Source organism: Fomitiporia mediterranea (genome assembly GCF_000271605.1).
Source record: "Fomitiporia mediterranea MF3/22 unplaced genomic scaffold FOMMEscaffold_5, whole genome shotgun sequence".
Taxonomy (NCBI): Eukaryota; Fungi; Basidiomycota; class Agaricomycetes; order Hymenochaetales; family Hymenochaetaceae; genus Fomitiporia; species Fomitiporia mediterranea.
The window spans coordinates 3,529,811-3,547,306 of NW_006760390.1; the positions used below are offsets into that span (position 1 = coordinate 3,529,811).

General features: G+C 46.0%; 6 protein-coding genes across 6 annotated transcripts; 3 read left to right on the forward strand and 3 right to left on the reverse strand.

Annotated features, from left to right (window-relative positions):
* Nucleotides 1–201: 201 nt before the first annotated feature.
* On the forward strand, nt 202–1,149 carry FOMMEDRAFT_28236 (HSP20-like chaperone; the record flags this gene model as incomplete). Its single annotated transcript, XM_007266112.1, has 5 exons — nt 202–261; nt 342–442; nt 500–557; nt 616–939; nt 994–1,149. 5 exons carry the CDS (start codon nt 202–204, stop codon nt 1,147–1,149), a joined length of 699 nt encoding a protein of 232 aa, XP_007266174.1.
* Nucleotides 1,150–1,761: 612 nt separating this feature from the next.
* Nucleotides 1,762–5,671, forward strand: FOMMEDRAFT_155728 (Piwi-domain-containing protein; the record flags this gene model as incomplete). The annotated part of the gene is made up of 21 exons (XM_007266113.1): nt 1,762–1,882; nt 2,022–2,185; nt 2,242–2,321; nt 2,380–2,475; nt 2,536–2,631; nt 2,694–2,753; nt 2,806–3,028; nt 3,097–3,327; nt 3,380–3,493; nt 3,549–3,711; nt 3,769–3,848; nt 3,907–4,077; nt 4,130–4,236; nt 4,292–4,389; nt 4,440–4,594; nt 4,652–4,829; nt 4,884–5,120; nt 5,199–5,256; nt 5,308–5,387; nt 5,456–5,463; nt 5,519–5,671. The coding sequence occupies 21 exons, from the start codon at nt 1,762–1,764 to the stop codon at nt 5,669–5,671; spliced, it is 2,673 nt and encodes an 890-aa protein (XP_007266175.1).
* A 2,009-nt stretch (nt 5,672–7,680) lies between these two features.
* On the forward strand, nt 7,681–8,215 carry FOMMEDRAFT_36571 (uncharacterized protein; the record flags this gene model as incomplete). The annotated part of the gene is made up of 2 exons (XM_007266114.1): nt 7,681–7,784; nt 7,855–8,215. Coding segments are annotated over 2 exons (465 nt in total), but the record flags the coding sequence as incomplete, so codon positions are not given.
* Nucleotides 8,216–9,130: 915 nt separating this feature from the next.
* FOMMEDRAFT_133815 (WD40 repeat-like protein) lies at nt 9,131–11,167 on the reverse strand (the record flags this gene model as incomplete). The annotated part of the gene is made up of 4 exons (XM_007266115.1): nt 9,131–9,385; nt 9,441–9,550; nt 9,623–10,498; nt 10,558–11,167. The coding sequence occupies 4 exons, from the start codon at nt 11,165–11,167 to the stop codon at nt 9,131–9,133; spliced, it is 1,851 nt and encodes a 616-aa protein (XP_007266177.1).
* Nucleotides 11,168–11,931: 764 nt separating this feature from the next.
* FOMMEDRAFT_167736 (uncharacterized protein) lies at nt 11,932–14,727 on the reverse strand (the record flags this gene model as incomplete). The annotated part of the gene is made up of 8 exons (XM_007266116.1): nt 11,932–12,197; nt 12,250–13,339; nt 13,393–13,521; nt 13,575–13,601; nt 13,652–13,774; nt 13,831–14,301; nt 14,353–14,526; nt 14,581–14,727. The coding sequence occupies 8 exons, from the start codon at nt 14,725–14,727 to the stop codon at nt 11,932–11,934; spliced, it is 2,427 nt and encodes an 808-aa protein (XP_007266178.1).
* A 201-nt stretch (nt 14,728–14,928) lies between these two features.
* FOMMEDRAFT_167737 (MFS general substrate transporter) lies at nt 14,929–17,352 on the reverse strand (the record flags this gene model as incomplete). The annotated part of the gene is made up of 14 exons (XM_007266117.1): nt 14,929–15,145; nt 15,212–15,319; nt 15,372–15,463; nt 15,523–15,625; nt 15,678–15,735; nt 15,784–15,807; nt 15,866–15,890; nt 15,954–16,398; nt 16,451–16,530; nt 16,584–16,732; nt 16,789–16,925; nt 16,986–17,001; nt 17,057–17,094; nt 17,140–17,352. The coding sequence occupies 14 exons, from the start codon at nt 17,350–17,352 to the stop codon at nt 15,014–15,016; spliced, it is 1,620 nt and encodes a 539-aa protein (XP_007266179.1). The 3' UTR covers nt 14,929–15,013.
* Nucleotides 17,353–17,496: the final 144 nt, after the last annotated feature.

Sequence of the window (17,496 nt, forward strand, 5' to 3'; positions counted from 1 at the left end):
GCAGTGCCGGCCATAAAAGGTGAATAGACGAAAGGAGAAAGAAATAGAAATTTAAAGAAGTGGAGAGAATGTGATTACAGCCGGCCCTAAAGTACGCGTGGGCTGAGTTATGAGGCGCTGATCCCTCGCGGAGTAGCTTCAACATTCTCCCTGTCTCTCATCTCAACCATCACTCTCTCTACACATATACAATCCTCCAAAATGTCGACGCATCCTGAGGTTTTATGGGCACAGCGTAGCTCGGCTGTCGAAGCTGAGAAGGTATTTATTTACCTACTGAGAAAAATTACAACTGATTTAATCTGATTCGTCTGGATTCTGCTCGGGCGCTTGCTTCACAGAACATTATATATCTGACCGTCAACCTCCCCGAAATCAACGAATCAACATTGAAGCTCGATATCCAGCCGAATGAAATATCTTTTGACACGAAAGCTGGCAGGTATGTTACATGTTATCATTGCACACTTGGCCCGCATATATACTGCTCTCTTCCCAGACCGGAGGAAAAGGAATACAAATTCAATCTAAAACTTTTCGGCGAGATCGATCCTGAAGTATGTCCGTGCACTTCTCCAGCACTTTCTGTATCTTACAGTCGCCACTGTCATTTAGAAATCGACAAAAAACCTCACGACCCGTTCGCTTGTTATGGTGTTGCGCAAGGCGGAACAAAAGCACGAGTTTTGGCCACGTCTAACCGGGGACAAGAAGATTCCTTACGTGAAGACCGACTTCAGTAAATGGGTGGATGAAGATGAGCAAGAAGGAGTTGATGAAGAAGAACTCGGTGGAGGAATGGGCGGGATGGATGACATGATGGGTGGTATGGGTGGTATGGGTGGCATGCCTGGTATGGGAGGTATGGGAGGTATGGGTGGTATGCCTGGCATGGGAGGTATGGGAGGCATGGGTGCAGGTGGAATGGACTTTGAAAAGGTGTGTGCAGGACCTAGCTGCAGATCCTCTATTATCCGACTGACGCATGTCCAGATGATGGCTGACATCAAGGCAAACAAGGATGGTGCTGGTCCAGAAGGCATTGATCCCGCAGATTCTGACTCGGACGACTCGGACGGACCTCCTCCCCTCGAAGCCGTCGAGGGAGGCGCGGAAAAGCCGGCTGCTTCGAGTAGCAGCTCCTCGTAGAGTTGATGCAAAAACAACTGTATGTGGCAGATGGGGTTATGGTTTGCTTCAGTTGAGGTAATCTTTTTTATGCAATGAATGAACGTAGATGAACTTGTTTTCTCTGTTCCCCTTGTTAAAAATCACGTTGACTGCGGATAACTTTCAATCATTCACAGACAGAAACCCCTTTGGCCTCAAACAGGCTCGCAGTGAACACAAAAAACTCGCAGCATGAGAAATAGACGCTCTTCACATTCGGTCCCGAAAGAGTCACTCGATTGTCTTATTGATTACGTCACGTGCTGCGATGCGCTGCGTGTGTTTTGATCTTTAACGTGACTTCCCTTGCTTCTTTCCGCCCTTCGTATAAACTGACTTGGGCATCTTGCACTCTCTCTCCCTTCCTCTCCCTCCGCCATATCACTCAGGGTACTACTTGTCTCCCTTCCACAAGTCCAATTCTACAATTCTCTGTTTTAACGCTCTGTGATACACTAACCATTTGTGCCACTTGCCGCAACTGCGCACTCCTCCATCATCACTGCCTTTGTTGAGAACTGTCTGCCTTCGTCATATTTTGAGGAATTTTCTATTTCCCTTATCCTGAGCATCACATCACACATACCTTCTATGGCTACTATGACTCTTGCTCCTCGTCCGTCATCTGGCACTAAGGGCGAGAAGTTCCTTGCAGTTACAAACTGCTTTAGAATCTCCGTTTTGCGCATGCCAGCTTTCCACCATTATCATGGTCAGTTTGAACTCATCCTTGTACCATTTAAACATTACTCACTACATACGCGTTGTAATCCAACCCAGTCAGTGAGTGAAGCTTCCCTAGCTAATATGGCGTAGCATATAGTTTATTACTTAATTGCAATTAGCCATAGTCGGAGCTTCGAACGAGCGAGAGATAAAAAACATCACTCGCCGTAGGGATATAATCAAAAAGCTTTATATCCATGACCGCCCAGATGCGTTCCAGCCCGGGCACGTTGTCTTCGATGGAAAGGCAGGGCTGTATGCTTCACAGGACCTTGGTCCTGACAGAGATGTGCGTCGTTGAGCTTTATCTATTTGTGCTGCATGAAATTAATGTTTATAATGTAGTTGCACTTCGAGCTTCAGGAATCGAATATAGGTCCCACTGTCCGGGTGAGGTTCCAAAAGGCTGGCTATATTTCTCGAGTGTATGTTTCAGGTATACTTATAACGGAAGTCTTTACATTGTCTTACATTTGTGCATAGTGATTTCGAATCCTTTTGCAACCAAGAACATCAGTCCGAGCTGGCATTAACTGCACATCAGATCCTCAATCTCCTCTTTCAGAGTTCAACTCCAAAGTAAGTTATGATGCCTTTGGATCATGGATGACTATTGAAATGTATTGCTTGTGCATAAAGCGGATTTAGGAGAGTGGAGAAGAAGAATGCTATGTATTCTTTGGCCGATCAAAGGTCTTTGGGGTCGGGAATCAAATTCATTCGTGGATGTTTCGCGTATGTCATTTCGTGATATGGCAGTTTAAGTTTGCTCAACCTGATAACAATTGCCGTGATAGGAATGTACGTTTGGCCCGTGACCATCTGATCCTCAACGTTGACGTGTGTACTACAACAATGTAATGTAACAGATTCTCCTTTCATTGAGGATTCCGAGCTTATTGTCACTAGGTACGAGAGCGACAGGCTCGACAATGTCGCAAGTCGGTTCTTAGGTTCCATGGTCAACCTAAGACCAGAAGCACTAGACAGGCTTCTGACACACCTGAAAAACGTCCGCGTACGACAAATAACAACGGGAAAAACAGGCCGTGTGAGGTCGATAAAAAAATTCGTTGCAAAAGCAGGTTTTGAGACCTTTAAGCTAGATGACGGAACTAAGATGACTGTCCAGGTGCGCCCGTCATTATTCTGCACAGTGCACCTCTTGCTAGAATACCTGTCTAGATGTATTTTCGCCAGAGGTACAACTACAAATTAGTTCATCCAGAATATCCAGGAATATGCGTCGTAAAAAAGGATAGATCCAATGAGAATGCAACTAAGATCGACATTATACCATTCGAGCTGCTCGAAGTAGTCGAAGGACAGTTTTACAAGAGGAAGCTGGATCCGATTTATCAGTCGCAATTGCATGATTTCTCTTCAGCTAGTCCAGAGCATAGGAGAAGTACTATTGAGAGATACCTGCAGGTTCTTAGGCCTTTCGTATTGAAATCATAACTACTACTGACTGTATGCCTAGGAATTTTCTCCAAAGAATCTTGCTTCCATGGGACTCCGCATTGACCGTAACCTCCTTTCGATAGATGGAAGGATTCTTCCGCCACCGACCATAAAGTACACAGGGCAGGAAATCGTTAGTAATTCTTTCTGGATTACTGGATATAAATGTCATGTTACACTTTCTGTAGATCCCAGATAGCGGCGGATGGAAGCTACCCCATCGGTCCATGGGTACATTTCATAAGCCGTGTAAAATCGATGATTGGGCTGTTCTATGTTATGATCAAGGCATCACTTCAGAGCATTGTATGACCCTTTTACAGAGCCTACTTGTGTGTCTTGGTTATTTGGGTAAGTCTGGCTCTTTTTCTTCTCTTCATCCATATTCATGTAGACAATGAATATTAGGAGTTCAAACGTATCAGTTAGTACGGGGCTTACCAAGAGCTGTGATTCAGCTCGCGAATCCTCAAGGAGACAAGCTGCAGGTTTGCATCATACCATCCATGCTTCGTGCCAAGTTTACCAGATTATCAATGTATATAGCACATGCATGCAGTCGTCAAGCGCGTGCTGAAAAATCGCGGCGAGAAAGAGCTCAAGATTCATTTCTTACTTCTTGTTATCTTGCCAATAGGAGGTGGCCCAATCGTCCATGACCAGATCAAGAGGGTCGGGGACACAGTGAAAAGCGGTGGCATGGTTACACAATGCCTGGTATGCTTTCTCAGTACTTCTTGCGGCGTTTTTTAAGTACTGTTTACCTCAGGAGTCGGAAAAGCTGAAGAAAGGATTGATGGTCCAGGGATTCCAGGCTCGCAGACCTCCAAGACTTGACCGACATCTCGAACAGTATTTATGCAACGTCATCCTAAAGTGCGCTCTACGCAGCAATCTGATCACCTTATATTAACTACTCTTCCTGTTTTAGGATCAACGTCAAACTCGGAGGTATCAACTCCGTTCCTACGGGCAACGGACTGGAATTTATCCATCAAGCAAAAATAAGCGATGCTACCATGGTTGTTGGTCAGTAAGAGAACCTATTGAAACACTCTATTATATTAAACTAGGCATAGGCTTGGATGTATCGCATCCAGCGCCTGGCAGTTTAAGGCCCTCAATGGCATCACTTGTCTATTCTGTAGATAACTATGCAAGTAGATATTGTGCACTATGTGCGCAACAGACACCACGGGTAGAAGTTATCGAAGGGTTAAGGGAGATGTTCGTTGTGAGTCGCTAAGTGCTCTTACGGTTATACTACTACTCACATGTACCCAAAATGCAGGAAGCATTACAACGGGTTTGTGAGTTTGTTAGTGTAGATGTACCTGATCCTAGTGATCCGGAGAAAAAGAGAAAGATAAAAATCAGGTATCTACCTGCACACATCCTTGTGTACCGTGATGGACTCTCCGAGGGCGAGCTCACGAACGTCTGTAACGAAGAGATCACGGCTATTCAAGGTTTGTCATCTTACCAAAGAGGTTGGAAACGAGCCTGCTTAAGATCCTTTGTAGACACAATCACGGACGTTTGGAAAGGGGCTCCAGAGGATGTGAGAAAGGTGGCTAGAGAGGACGTCAAAATCACATATGTTGTCGTCGGGAAGAAGCACCATATACGATTCTTCCCTTTCAAAGGAAAAAAGGATAGGAGAGCCGACAATTCGGGCAACTGCCCATCTGGATTTGTGACGGATGATAGCAGGATTACGCACCCGAGGATGTTCGATTTCTTTTTGCAGTCGCATGCTGGTCTAATTGGAAGCAAGTTTTTCTGGCTTGTGTCTATGGCTGGCCATTGATGGATCTATGTTTCGTGCTTAACTTTAGCATCGAGGCCGGCTCATTATATCGTAATCAAGGATGATCATGAGTTCAGCTCGGATGAGTAAGTGTCCCGCAAAAATGTAAGTGCGTTCTCGCCTGACATTTATTATAGTATCCAATCAATTACGTTTGGACTATGCCATGCATTTGCCCGTTCCAATCGCACTGTTTCGATCCCAGCTCCAGTCTATTGTAAGTGACTGACTATGATCTTTAATTACATGCACTTAGAATGTTGACTCCCTTACACCATCATTCAGATGCTCATGTAAGTAGAGTAAAGAGCTTTTTTTGGACTTAGAGAACTAACTAAATGAGAGCAGCTCATTTGCGTACGCGCGAATATCCATATCGAATATACAGGCGGGGGATCTGAACCTGGTTCTGTGGCCAGTGGTAGTGTCGAGTACAATCCTAAGGATTGGGAATTCCTCGGGCTTAACGAGATGCAGAAGAATTTGATGTATTTCGTTTGAAGAGCACCCGTACACTTGAAGGAATGGATCGCTAAAATAAGACATAATGGAAACAGCTTCATATTGTTGAATTAGGAATGTGTACAATATTACAGGTATGTAGCAAAAGTCTTCGTCATTCCTCAAAAGGTAAGTGTATCTGTAAGTGATTTGCGTTGACTTATAAGGCTGTAAGAGACACATCAAACCTTTGTCTTACATTTCTAGCATACATGAACACATTATACACACAAAAAAACATGAAAATACAAGCCATTTTGTGAAATTAATGCAAAATTCTGTATTTTTTTGTACTTCACAATGTGTCGATCAAAGCATTGATCTACATCTAATTTCTATGTATGGCATGCAAATCACTTACAAATACATCTACCTTTTAAGGAATGACGAAGACTTTTGCTACATAAGGTAAGGAAAGTATAAACTCGACATTAGACTTGACTTTCCACATCCAAGCCCTGAGTCTCACAGCTCTTTTTTGGACGACCCTGAATGGCCACTTACATAATACTTATGTGGTGGCTCTCAGACTAAGAAGTTAGGAGGGGGGGTTTGGGGGGGCAAAGCCACCCCAATTAGGTTTAGGATAGGTTGGGCTGTTAGGTTGGGTATTGGCTAGGCTTGGGGATAGGATTAGGGAGGGGAATATGTATTTTCATTAGAAAACTGACTTTATTTTGACTTAGTAAAATACAAGTTGGACAGTGAGTGGCCAATTCAGACTAACCAAAAAAGAGCCGTGGGACTCAGGGCTTGGATGTGGAATTAATGCAACTACTCGACATAGTATGTCACATCAGTCACAGCACAGCCACTTTCCCATTAGGAAGGACCCTGATGGCAAAAATTGAGCGGTGGACATTGACATTTTTTTTAGCACTTGTAAATACAAAAAAAATATAGATTATGGTTTTACAGCTCAGCCAGAATACTAGCTGGAAGGATTCTATGGCTATAGTATTTCTTATTTGCCCATTAAGCCTGTGCTCCTGTCAACCCCTTTCTATATGTATCCATGAACTGAGCAGACTGGTTACAATACTTACAAAACATATAATAAAATCAATTTTGTAAGAAAGAAAGATTTAAAGTACTTACTTTTGAAAGAAATCAAGAGGAATAGAATCAAGGCATGTTTGAACATGCTTTTCCATTTGAGCTTCAGTAGTAGGGGCAGGCATCATCTGGTAGTTGAATTTAGCATAACTCTAGCACTGTTCAATGAAGTTCAATTCACAATGGAATTTAGGATAAAAAACTGCCTTGTGTCCATAGCCTTCCACCAATTCTTCAATTGCAGACTTTTGAGCTTGAAAATCTGGCTGGTTAAACAGAATTCATTGACAGCAGCATACTGATTGTGCTGATTTGTCAGCACACTTGAAACCTTTGTATTGTGTGTGTTTTCCATCAACATTAATTCCTTGTTCTATTTACTGATCAAAAGTACATTACTCATCAGGCACGTGTTCTATATAAGGAAATAATTATATAATAGATATTTAACCGAAGTGGCAAAAATCTTCAGGAAAAAATTCAAAATTTCACCAAATTGCATTTCTGTACATTTGGTACCAAAAAAAAATTTTTTTTTTTTGGAAATAACTCACTCGAATCTCAATATTTTAAAAAATCAAAAACATACTTTTGTAGGTTAGATTAAGCTGAATATATCTATGCGGCTCAAATTTGCATTTTTGGGATACTGAGTGTCGTATTTCACCATCATCGTTTGCATCCAAATTGGGTTAGTCTGTCGCGTCACACTATGTCGAGTTTATACTTTCCTTACCTTACCTGTAGTTGGACCACTAATATCCAAATGAACAAACAGATACAAACAAGAAATCACGTGCCACGCGTCCTTAACAAAGCCAACTCTGCATTTGTCGTAAATTATGATCCATTACGACTCTTCTTCGTTTCCGATACGATGTGGTAAGTTTTCTTCACTCCTCCCACAACATTCAATCTTTCAAGTTTGAGTGACGAGTATCATGAAATGCAGGTGTACACGCTGGTTTCTACCGCTAGTTATCCTCCCCTTACCGACTGCACCGCCGTACTTCTTGGCTGTCTTCCTGGTGTCGTTGTTCCTTCATGCCAGACCTTGGTGCGCTTTTTCTTGTCTGATCCTGTGCGTAAGACGACTTGAATTGGATGCTGAACGACGGTTCTCGTAGTTTTTATTGCATGATGCTCTTAACAGCACTCTTCACATCTTCGTGCTACTGGCAAGCGGTACCCGTCGAGTCAGCACTTACGTATCCAATCGGGGACGCAACGACGTTCGGAGAGGCGCTTCGTGCGAATCTCTCCATACCTTCTCTAGACGCAAATTCGAACTTAACCAGCAATACGGATAACTTGAGCACCGATGCAATCGGAAGCTGGAACGTGAACCTAGATCTCCCGCCAGTCGTCCAACTCATCGATCGATGTTGGTGTAACGTATTCTCGAGGAGCGGATTGTTCCACCCTGGAGATGTCGCCGCTTGGGAGAGGGAGAGTGTTGATCAGGCGAGGAAGGCTATCGAGTCGCAATACGAAAGGCATAAAAAGAAGGAGAACATTCAGGAACACGGAGTCGAGGCTGCGACTGGCGATTCCTCTGGATCGAACTTACAAGCCACTCCCTCAGACGAGGCCACTCAAACCGAACATATACAGAAGGATCCGAACTCCAGATTCGCACTTCGCGGACTGCGCGACTTTCTCTTCCCAACGATGACCACATCAACTACACCGAAATACCGACTCATACCAGGTCATCCCCTTCCTTCGCCCCCACACCCCCTCGCTGCCACCAACGGTCCAAAAAGCACTTCAAACGCGGCTTCGCAGCCTGAGGAAACAAAACGATCAGAACCAGTTCAGGAAACAGTGCCCGCAAACTCAGAGCACAGCATAACAGACGCCCCTCCCATACCTACACAACCCACCAAACTCCTCCGTCCATATTACGACTTACGACCCTACGGACTCGACATCACAATCGACTTCCGTTGGCATCGCTGACCAAAAAACAAAGCAAACTCATCCCTACTTATTTTACTTACGACCTCATGTACATACATACATTCACACACATCAATTTTGTAGCATTATGCATCAACTTAAGTATCTTATTTTCTCGCGTCTCGAGGATAAAAGTTTTCTTTGTTATTTTGAAAAAAGAAAAGAGTAAGTCTATATGTGAAGCATGTTTAGCGAAAGCGAAATGTTGGGTTGGGTAATATACACATTGCAGGCAGCGCTTTTTACTTTATCGGCGAATAGGAAGGAAGCGAAAGATGAAAAAAAATAAAAAATATGTAGCGCATCTTTGTTATTTGACCAAATAAGAAAAGTCGGTGGCTTTATGTAAATTCAAAGCGTCAAGATATTAATTGATCTGGTATTGTTCAACGTCGACTCTGAAAGGAATTTGTCGAATTTTCTTTGGTTGTGTGAAGTGTACTATAACGCCCAGATCTTAACCGTCGAGTCCCGTCCACCCGTCGCAAGGTATCTATCCATATAGCGTAATCGTTCAACAGGCTTTGTATGTCCGTTCGTCGTAAGTGAGGAAAGCTGCATCGTCGTGCGGTTATAAACCTTCACACCATTCTCACCCGTAGCAGCAACGATCTTCCTCGTATCAAATTGCAACGCAGTCACACCATGGTCGAACTTGATCGTTTCGAAAATTCCACCCGTTCGGATATCCCATATCTACGCACACTTATTCAGTACTGCACCAATCCGACTATTTGCACGATGGACTCACTCGAATGGACTTATCTAGGCTACCAGTAACAACATGAAGCTGATCAAACTGCAAAGACGTAACCGGTGCCGTATGCCCAAGGAGCGTCCGATGTGCCTGTCCAGTACGCACTGCAATATCGAGCAAGTAACATCAACTACTCATCAAGATCATCAAGAGAAAGACAAGGAGCGAGGACTCACTATCCCACATCCTCACAGCCCCATCCCCACTCCCACTAACAAGTCCATACCCCCAAAACTGTACCGCACCAACAAAATCCTGATACATATCCCAACTCCCATCACTCCTCGGCGGCATAGGAGCCGCAAAGTTGTTCCCAATCGCAGTCGCAGCCCCGGAGACACTTACACCTGAACCAGAAGAAGAAGGGTGTGCGATCGCCCAGAGTATGTCCATTGTCATGACGCATTGCCCCGTTGTAAGGTCCCATTGACGTAACGTCTTGTCAGACGCCCCGCTCACAAGACAGTTCTCTTCGAAGTACAGTGCTGTGACTGCTTTACTGTGTCCTTCGAGTACGCGTGCGCAAGGTCCGTCCGTCGCCGCTGCAGACCCATTCCCACTTCCACCTCTCATACCAGAGGAGGACTCACCATCCTCCTCCTCACGAATATCCGAAAGGTTAATAATCTCCCCATCCAGTTGTTCACCCACACGTCTCAAATCCCACACTCTCAACGCTCCATCCTCACCACCAGTCAAACACACATGATCCTCAACTTGTAACGCATGCACAGCACCCGTATGCCCACGCAACCTTCCAATTTCTTCAATGCCTAGCATATCCCATACGCGTGGAGCAGGGTCGTCATCACCATCACCATCGTCACCTGTTGCGGAAACTAGTGTACCATACGGCTCTGAGAAGTCCAGAGCAGTAATAGGTGCGTTTGCGTTTTGGGAAGAGGCAGGAAGGGTGAGGAAGGCGACGCCTGGTGGAAGGTCGTCATGCTCTGAGGGCAGGAACGCTGGACCTTTTCGTCGTCTTGAACTTGTGTCAACGCGTTTTGAGTTATGCGAGTCTTCGAACTGAGTACGTTCTCGTACACCTTCAACTAAAGTAGAAGATATCAGCCTAGCCCAAAGATAGAAATAGAAAGCAAAGAACACTTACGCTCGTCATCAAGTTCTAGCTCCTCTTCCTTAAGCTTCAACAAATCAGTCTCCAGTTGAGTACGGATAACTTCCAACGCGTCGATCTTCGAAGTTATCTCAGAGATCTCATTCAACATGAGCGTGCGTCGAACGTGAATATTCTCTTTATCAAGTAAGATTTCCTGCTCCTGTCGACGCAGCTCATCCTTCCCAAGCGCAACGCTCGCTCCCAAACTCTCGCGCGTCCGACGCCCGCGTCGCCCTTTCGCTTTCGGATGTGTTGTTGTTGCGTTCACCATAACGACGTCATCCTCACTTCCGCTCTCGTGTTCGTGTTCGTGTTCCTCAGCCAACAACCCTCTCGCGCTCATACCAAGCTTCTTAAGACCCATATGTGGAGCATCGACGTTCCGAGTTTGTCTCCGACGGCTTTTACTCCTCTGCGAGCTCGGAATGGTAGCTTTGAACCCACGAAGTAAACTAACATCTGAAGCGACACCAACAGGTTCGGGTACGTCGACGTTGAGTAATTCATCATTCGCTTCGGCTACTTGCAAGTCCGTCGACGTAATCCTGCGCGTACCTAATCCAAAGCGTAGTGGTGCACGACCTAGTGCAGCAAGATCCATACGTGCGTCAGATACACCCAACGACCCACGCGTCTTCGACGAAGAACTCGACGCCGCCGTACTAATCATCTTCGGCGTCATAAGCACAGGAGCAACTATTTTATTTCACGTCAATAAAAAATTCCGAATAATTTTTTCGAACAAAACGATTGAACACGTACGGTCTGACAGAAGCCTCGACGAGTCGCCTCTCTTACGGAAGGGAGCTAGAATAGTCCTGGAAACAGCCTGAAAATGAGCACTTGCGCTGCTGTTTGACGTGGATGCATCTGTCGCAATAGGTTCTAGTGCATCTCTGGGGTCTGGTCGCCGTCGAGGACGGCCGTCTGCCATTGTCGTGGACGCCGTCGGGGACGATGGACTGCGACCTTCGAGTAGTGCTATGTAACGAACACTGCTACTGTGCATTGCCAGTCAGCGACGCGGATCACGGCTCACTTGCCGTATATGGGTGATGACTAACATTGAGCACTAAGTGAACAGTGGAAATGAATCATAAGTTCGAGGGGCGTCTGCAACAAGTAGGCTCGAAAAGCAAAATTTGTCTGCCCCTTACTTACTCTGAACCCAGCAGATCGATAGTCGTTGGACCTAGGTTCGGCTTTGCAATGGAGTGAATCAATAACACTAGACAAAAGTGACGTGAAGGCTATCGTTACATTAGACTCGACTAATGGTCTAAGTGGTGGTATTGACAACAAAGATACAAAGTACCACATAGACAAGGAGGTTATAATGACAAACACAATAAGTATAACAAATTCTCATCCACTCGTCGCTTCACCACAAGTACGTGTCCAAAGCTCTTCCAACAGCTGACTAGCCGCCGGAGGAGCCTTTACCGTTCGTGAGCGTTTCGAATCATCACTCTCCTCCCTAGTATTCCCTTCCATCTCACGCTTCCGCTTCATCGCAAGGAAATGTAGGTACTCCAAACTATGCCGGGGTGTAACGGGACGGGCGACGTCAACAGGCGGTCCGGAAAACCACAGAACCTCGTTCGTGTCAGGGTCTCGATCAAAGTACCGAGCTGATCACGCGTAAGTAACTTCGTCAATGATGCACAGAATAGGTATACGTACCCGTTTCGGCTGGAAGCTTCGCAGTAAATGCATTCGGAAGAATCGAGGGTCCACCAGCAGCAGTAATAACGCCACGATCCTTTGGAGCAGGCCGAGGCGCTGGTGTAGCAGTCGTAGACGCAGCAGCAGCTTGCTGCGGAGCATTATACGTAGTATGACTCGGCATTTGCTGCGTATACGAAGCATGTGCCCCCTGTTGAGCCGTTGTCGAAATAGATGCCTGCGCAATTCGACTTGGTCCAGGACCAGGCGCAGCAGATATCACACCAGACTTCCGAGGTCTCTTCCGTCCAGTGCCCCCACCTTCAATCTTCTCACCATCCGCACGCTCGACTGCATCCCCTATACCACCCGGCAAACGCCCACCACGTCTTCCCTTCACATTCGATTGCGGAAGAAAGGGGCTGCCTAGGCGCCTAGGCGCAACTGGCCGTTCAAACTCATAGATATGCATCCAATCCGGCTTCTTTCGTACTTCCTCAGGCACACAGCTCGCCCAATTCTTGATCCTTACAAACACCCGCTCGCGGTCGTTGTACCGGCTATCACAGACGTACAGCGGCCAGCCAGGCCACCAAAATGGTGCACGAGGCCTTCCGCGGAGGTGTCGCGCAGTAAACTGGACTGCGATCTTCTCAATGACATCCTCGAGCGGATGGTCCGCAAAGTGTCCCGTTTTGAAGACTTCACCTTCCCAAAACTCACGGTTTACAGGATGGTACGTCTGCTCAGGCCGGTAATACCAACATGCTGTCACACCAGGACGTCCAGCCTTTGATGGCTCATCGCTGATCCAGCATCTAAAAACTTGTGCAACGATTGGTCGGTTCGGATCGTCTGGATTAGCGAGATGAAGCCAGTCCGCAAGACGTATTGACCAGCCTTTGTAATTCACTTCGTCAACGAAATGCCGGTCTTTGCTAGATACACGAAAAGTCGTAACACCAGGAACAAGGTCCGAATCTGTCGATGCAGAGCCGTGTAGAGGTCGGGCCGTCCCTGGGCCTGCACGAATCGACGAGAAGTTGGTCTGGGACGCATATGGAGGACCAGGTGGAGGTGTCGGAGATGTAAGAGCTTGGTACAGACGCTGGTGGAACTTCAGCATTACTAAGAGGGTAAAAGAAAAAATGAAGTAGTTACCTGAAGGAGAAGAACGTCGCCGTATTGGTCGCTGCCGATATCGTGCCAACGCCGCGCTTTCTCAAATAGACGGATCATGTCGACGTCGAACTCTTTAGACGAAGCATACTCCTTCGCACGAGCTTTCGACTGGGTTGGACACAAGTGAGAAGAGGGCGCATGATAGCAATCGTTAAACTTACCTCTATAAGCTTGAGAGAAAGAGGATACTACAATGGAGTTAATTAGCTACAGTAGGACTAGAGTAAGAAACACGTACATTGAAAGACAGGTTCTTGATAGCGATATCCTCAGGAATGACATCCAAGGCAGCTGCGACACGGCTGTTGCTCACAACGTCCTTGTGGCTCTTGATGGCATGCGCAATGTCAGCACAACGATCCTACACGACGGTAAGCTCCAACACAACCATAGCCACATACACAAAGGAGATCGTACAAGGTCAACACCCTCAAACCACCCCTTATCTCCATACCCTCCCCACCGCGGCAGACTTCGCTCAAGCTGCCATACAATATCATCACTCTCCGCGTCTCGCGTTACAGTCGACATCGGACCCGAATAACCGTAGTTTTCTGGTTCAGCCTCGTTATCTGAAGGTCCACCACCAACATCAACGTCCATATCCGCATCCTGAGCCTGAGCCTGCGGAAGTATCGGCTGTGCGACTGGGATCGGCGCCGAAGCAGTGGCCGGAGCTGGTGCAGGAGTGGCCTTGACTTGTTTTGGGTTCGCTGTGGCCTTCGTTGCAGGTGTTTGAGGCAGATTCTTCGATGATGACGATGAAGCAGCGGGCTGTGCAGGTTTTTGCGACGATTTTTGTTTTTGTCTTTGTACCGATGCAGCTGGAAGCTCGTCTGACGGTGTCGGCAAAACAGATCGTTTCTTCCACTCGCTGCTAAACACGCCCTATGCAACTGGTTAGCAATAGAGAGAAATACACAGGATGATTCTACCTGCCTTGAGTAATGACGCATCCTTTGCAATTTGACTTCCCTCTTCATTGTAATACAATGCATTCAGAAACACAAGCGCAAGGTCCTCGTAGACATCAAGAGCCTTGTCGTAACCCTTCTTATCGGTTCTCCCCAGTTTGAACTTCACCCCATCAATGCAACGCGGCTCCGGTATTACCTGTAAAGCGAAACATGAGAGCGATAAGCAGCAGCAAAAGCAAGTTTAACGTACCTCGTAGTATTCCGGCCAAGCATCCCTGTCTGGCAACTCGAGGAACATATCTGCTAGCTTGCGCTTCCCGCGACTTCCGGCCGCTGTGGAGGTAATGGCGGAAATCACCTCCTCTATTGCTTTCTTCTGCGCATCGTTTATCGGCATTTTGAGAGGATTTTGTTCCTCTGTACGGTCTTGTTACAACAGAGCGCCCTCGTTAACAGGTTTGAGGAAGACTACATCGGTCACATCACGTTTTTGTGACATGTAAATAACGCGTAAACAACGCGCGTCTCTGAATCGAGGACAGCTACTCTATGAGTCTATTCATAATTCACAGGTAACTACTTTACAGGCCTCCTTAATGCCATAAATACGAATCGGAACGTTTTCGGAGCACATGCAAGATATTTTGGAACAAGAAAGAAAATTTAAAAGCCAATTGACAACTCTACAGCGACGTCTTGCCCCGAGGCTCGAAAGGCAACAACAGTGCAATCAACCCCGCCAAAAGGAACAAGGCTCCCGAAATCCAAATCGGTACCGATGTGGTCAGGTCGGCGTATAAAGCTATTACAGGTGCCTTTACAACAAACATGTCGTTCATGAATCAGTGTTATTGATTTGGTCCGAGCGCATATAACCTTACCATAACTCCGAAAATACGATTCGCAGTTGCCACGATCCCATTCCCTGTTCCTCTATCCTTCGTCGCGAAGATTTCCGGAGTCACCGCATACAAAACTCCATACATAATCTAATAAACAGTAAGCAAGGTCGTAAATAAGAATACTCTCAAGATTACGAACGTTACTCGTAAAACTGTAGCCGCAGTTCCAACCCAAAAGCGCATCCGACGTCCGAGCTGTCGTACTCGCAAACAGGAATATACCCGTCAATACTGAACAATGAATTATATCAGAATGTTGATACAGCTAGAAGGAATGAAGGAACCCTCACTTGTCGAAATCGACAGTGTCCCTTTTCTTCCTAAATGCGGCAACTCAACAGACCATCCAGCAAGCAAAGCACCAGGAACTCCGATTACGCTGAGAATCACTTGCTAATGGCAAATTAGGCACATGCAAAGACCCTTATCGAGCATTGAAGCTTACATTTCGATACGTGATGTACAGTGAGCCATCGCCAAAGTCTGCACCGCGGGTAGCAAGGCTAGGCGTTCGTTAGCCTTAATCCTAGCAGATACCTGTATTTACCTACAAGTATGTCACAAAGCTGTTGTACCTAGAATTGCATAGCAGTCAGCAAATTTCTCTTATTCACAAACAAATCAAAGGCTTACAAAGGGAACGCAAGGCCAATCAACGCTAGATAATCAATGACCAGAAAAGTCAATACTTTTGCAAATAGACGGTGAAATCCCAACGTACCCCACAACACAATTAGCAAACTCGTGCTCCACGCAAGCTTACGAGTCGCAAACAACGCCTTCACATGTCCACCATTGAACTTCTCCAGCTTCCTCTTCGCAGCAGCCAAAGCCGACGTATCCAGATTTCCTCCCCCTCCTCCTCCTCCCTTCGTAGACTCCTCATTCGTCTCTACGGCTTTCAGATGCTCCACAGTCAACGTGCTTGTCGTACCGTTGTAAGCCGCAAGCTTGTGTACAACTTCCACAGCTTGCTCATCTCGGCCTCGACCCATAAGAAATTTGGGACTCTCGTGCAAGTCGAAAAGAAAGAAACGGATCACCCAGAGGAAGAACATTGTTCCACCCATCGTAAATAGGAAATAGCGCCATCCTTGATTCTGCGACCGAGGACACGTTTGAGCGGTCGTTTCGCAAGAGAAGTTCGCTATGAGAGGCCAAGCGATCTAACAGAAGTAAGTCACCAACAAGTTGCCATACTGGATGATATTGAATCACCAAGCTCCCGATAAGCTGTCCAAAAGCCCACCATATGGATAAGATAGTTAGCAGATACTGGTGGCTTCCCGGAATGAACTCTAAAGCATACACATGAATAAATCGAAGATTAATTATCGTTCTGATACTTCACCTAAGAATACCGCAGAATCAACAGGAAGATTGCCACCGACTCCAATGCTCCAAAGCGTAGCGAACCAAATTAAAGCAACGTAGTTCGGAGAGCCACCTGCCGCTATCGCAAATACCGCCGTGATCAACAAGGTGATATTGAACGACCATCTGAAAAATGAAGTTCCATGAAGGAGAGTTTACCGGAAGAAGTGGAATGGATTAACCTTCTTCCCCAAATATCACTGCCAAGGCCCCAGAAAAAGGCTCCGACGAGGAGGCCGATATTTTGACCGAGCTTCAAGAATGGCCCTTGGAATTGGAATTCGGTCACGACGGGATCAAGGATAAGCCCAGTAACAATCTAAAAGAGTAGATGGGGAAGATTATATAAGTAAACTTAGCGTATAGAGAATAAACTTACCGGCCAAAGGTTATCTCTGTAAAAAAAAAAGGTTCAGTGCTTGCTATGTATTCGTGAAGTAAAGAACTAACGCAAACCAGCCGAATCCTGCAACAACGAACAGTTGCCACTATTCGTGAACAAAATGAGTATTGGAAATAAATATGCATATAACATGCGAGCTTGCCTGGTATTTCCCCATTCCAATTTCTTGAATCGCATTATTCAAGATGCGCGCCTTGGCCTGATAAACAGGATCTACACTGCCATCAAACAAATCAAGCGTTTCGTGCTCCTTTACGCTCGAAACACTCGGTGTACCAAATGACTCGTTTGATTTTCCGTCCTTTGCGTCCTCATTAGCATGCGACGACTTGGACGGCGACATGGTGGGCGTTCAAGCTCGAGTAGATTTTCATGTCCGACATAAAAAGCGCTCCACATCGACATCAACAGCGACACCGAATAGAAGAGAGAAATTGCGCCATAGCATGTGATGTTATATAGTTCCAGGGCTCAATTGACAGGGTTT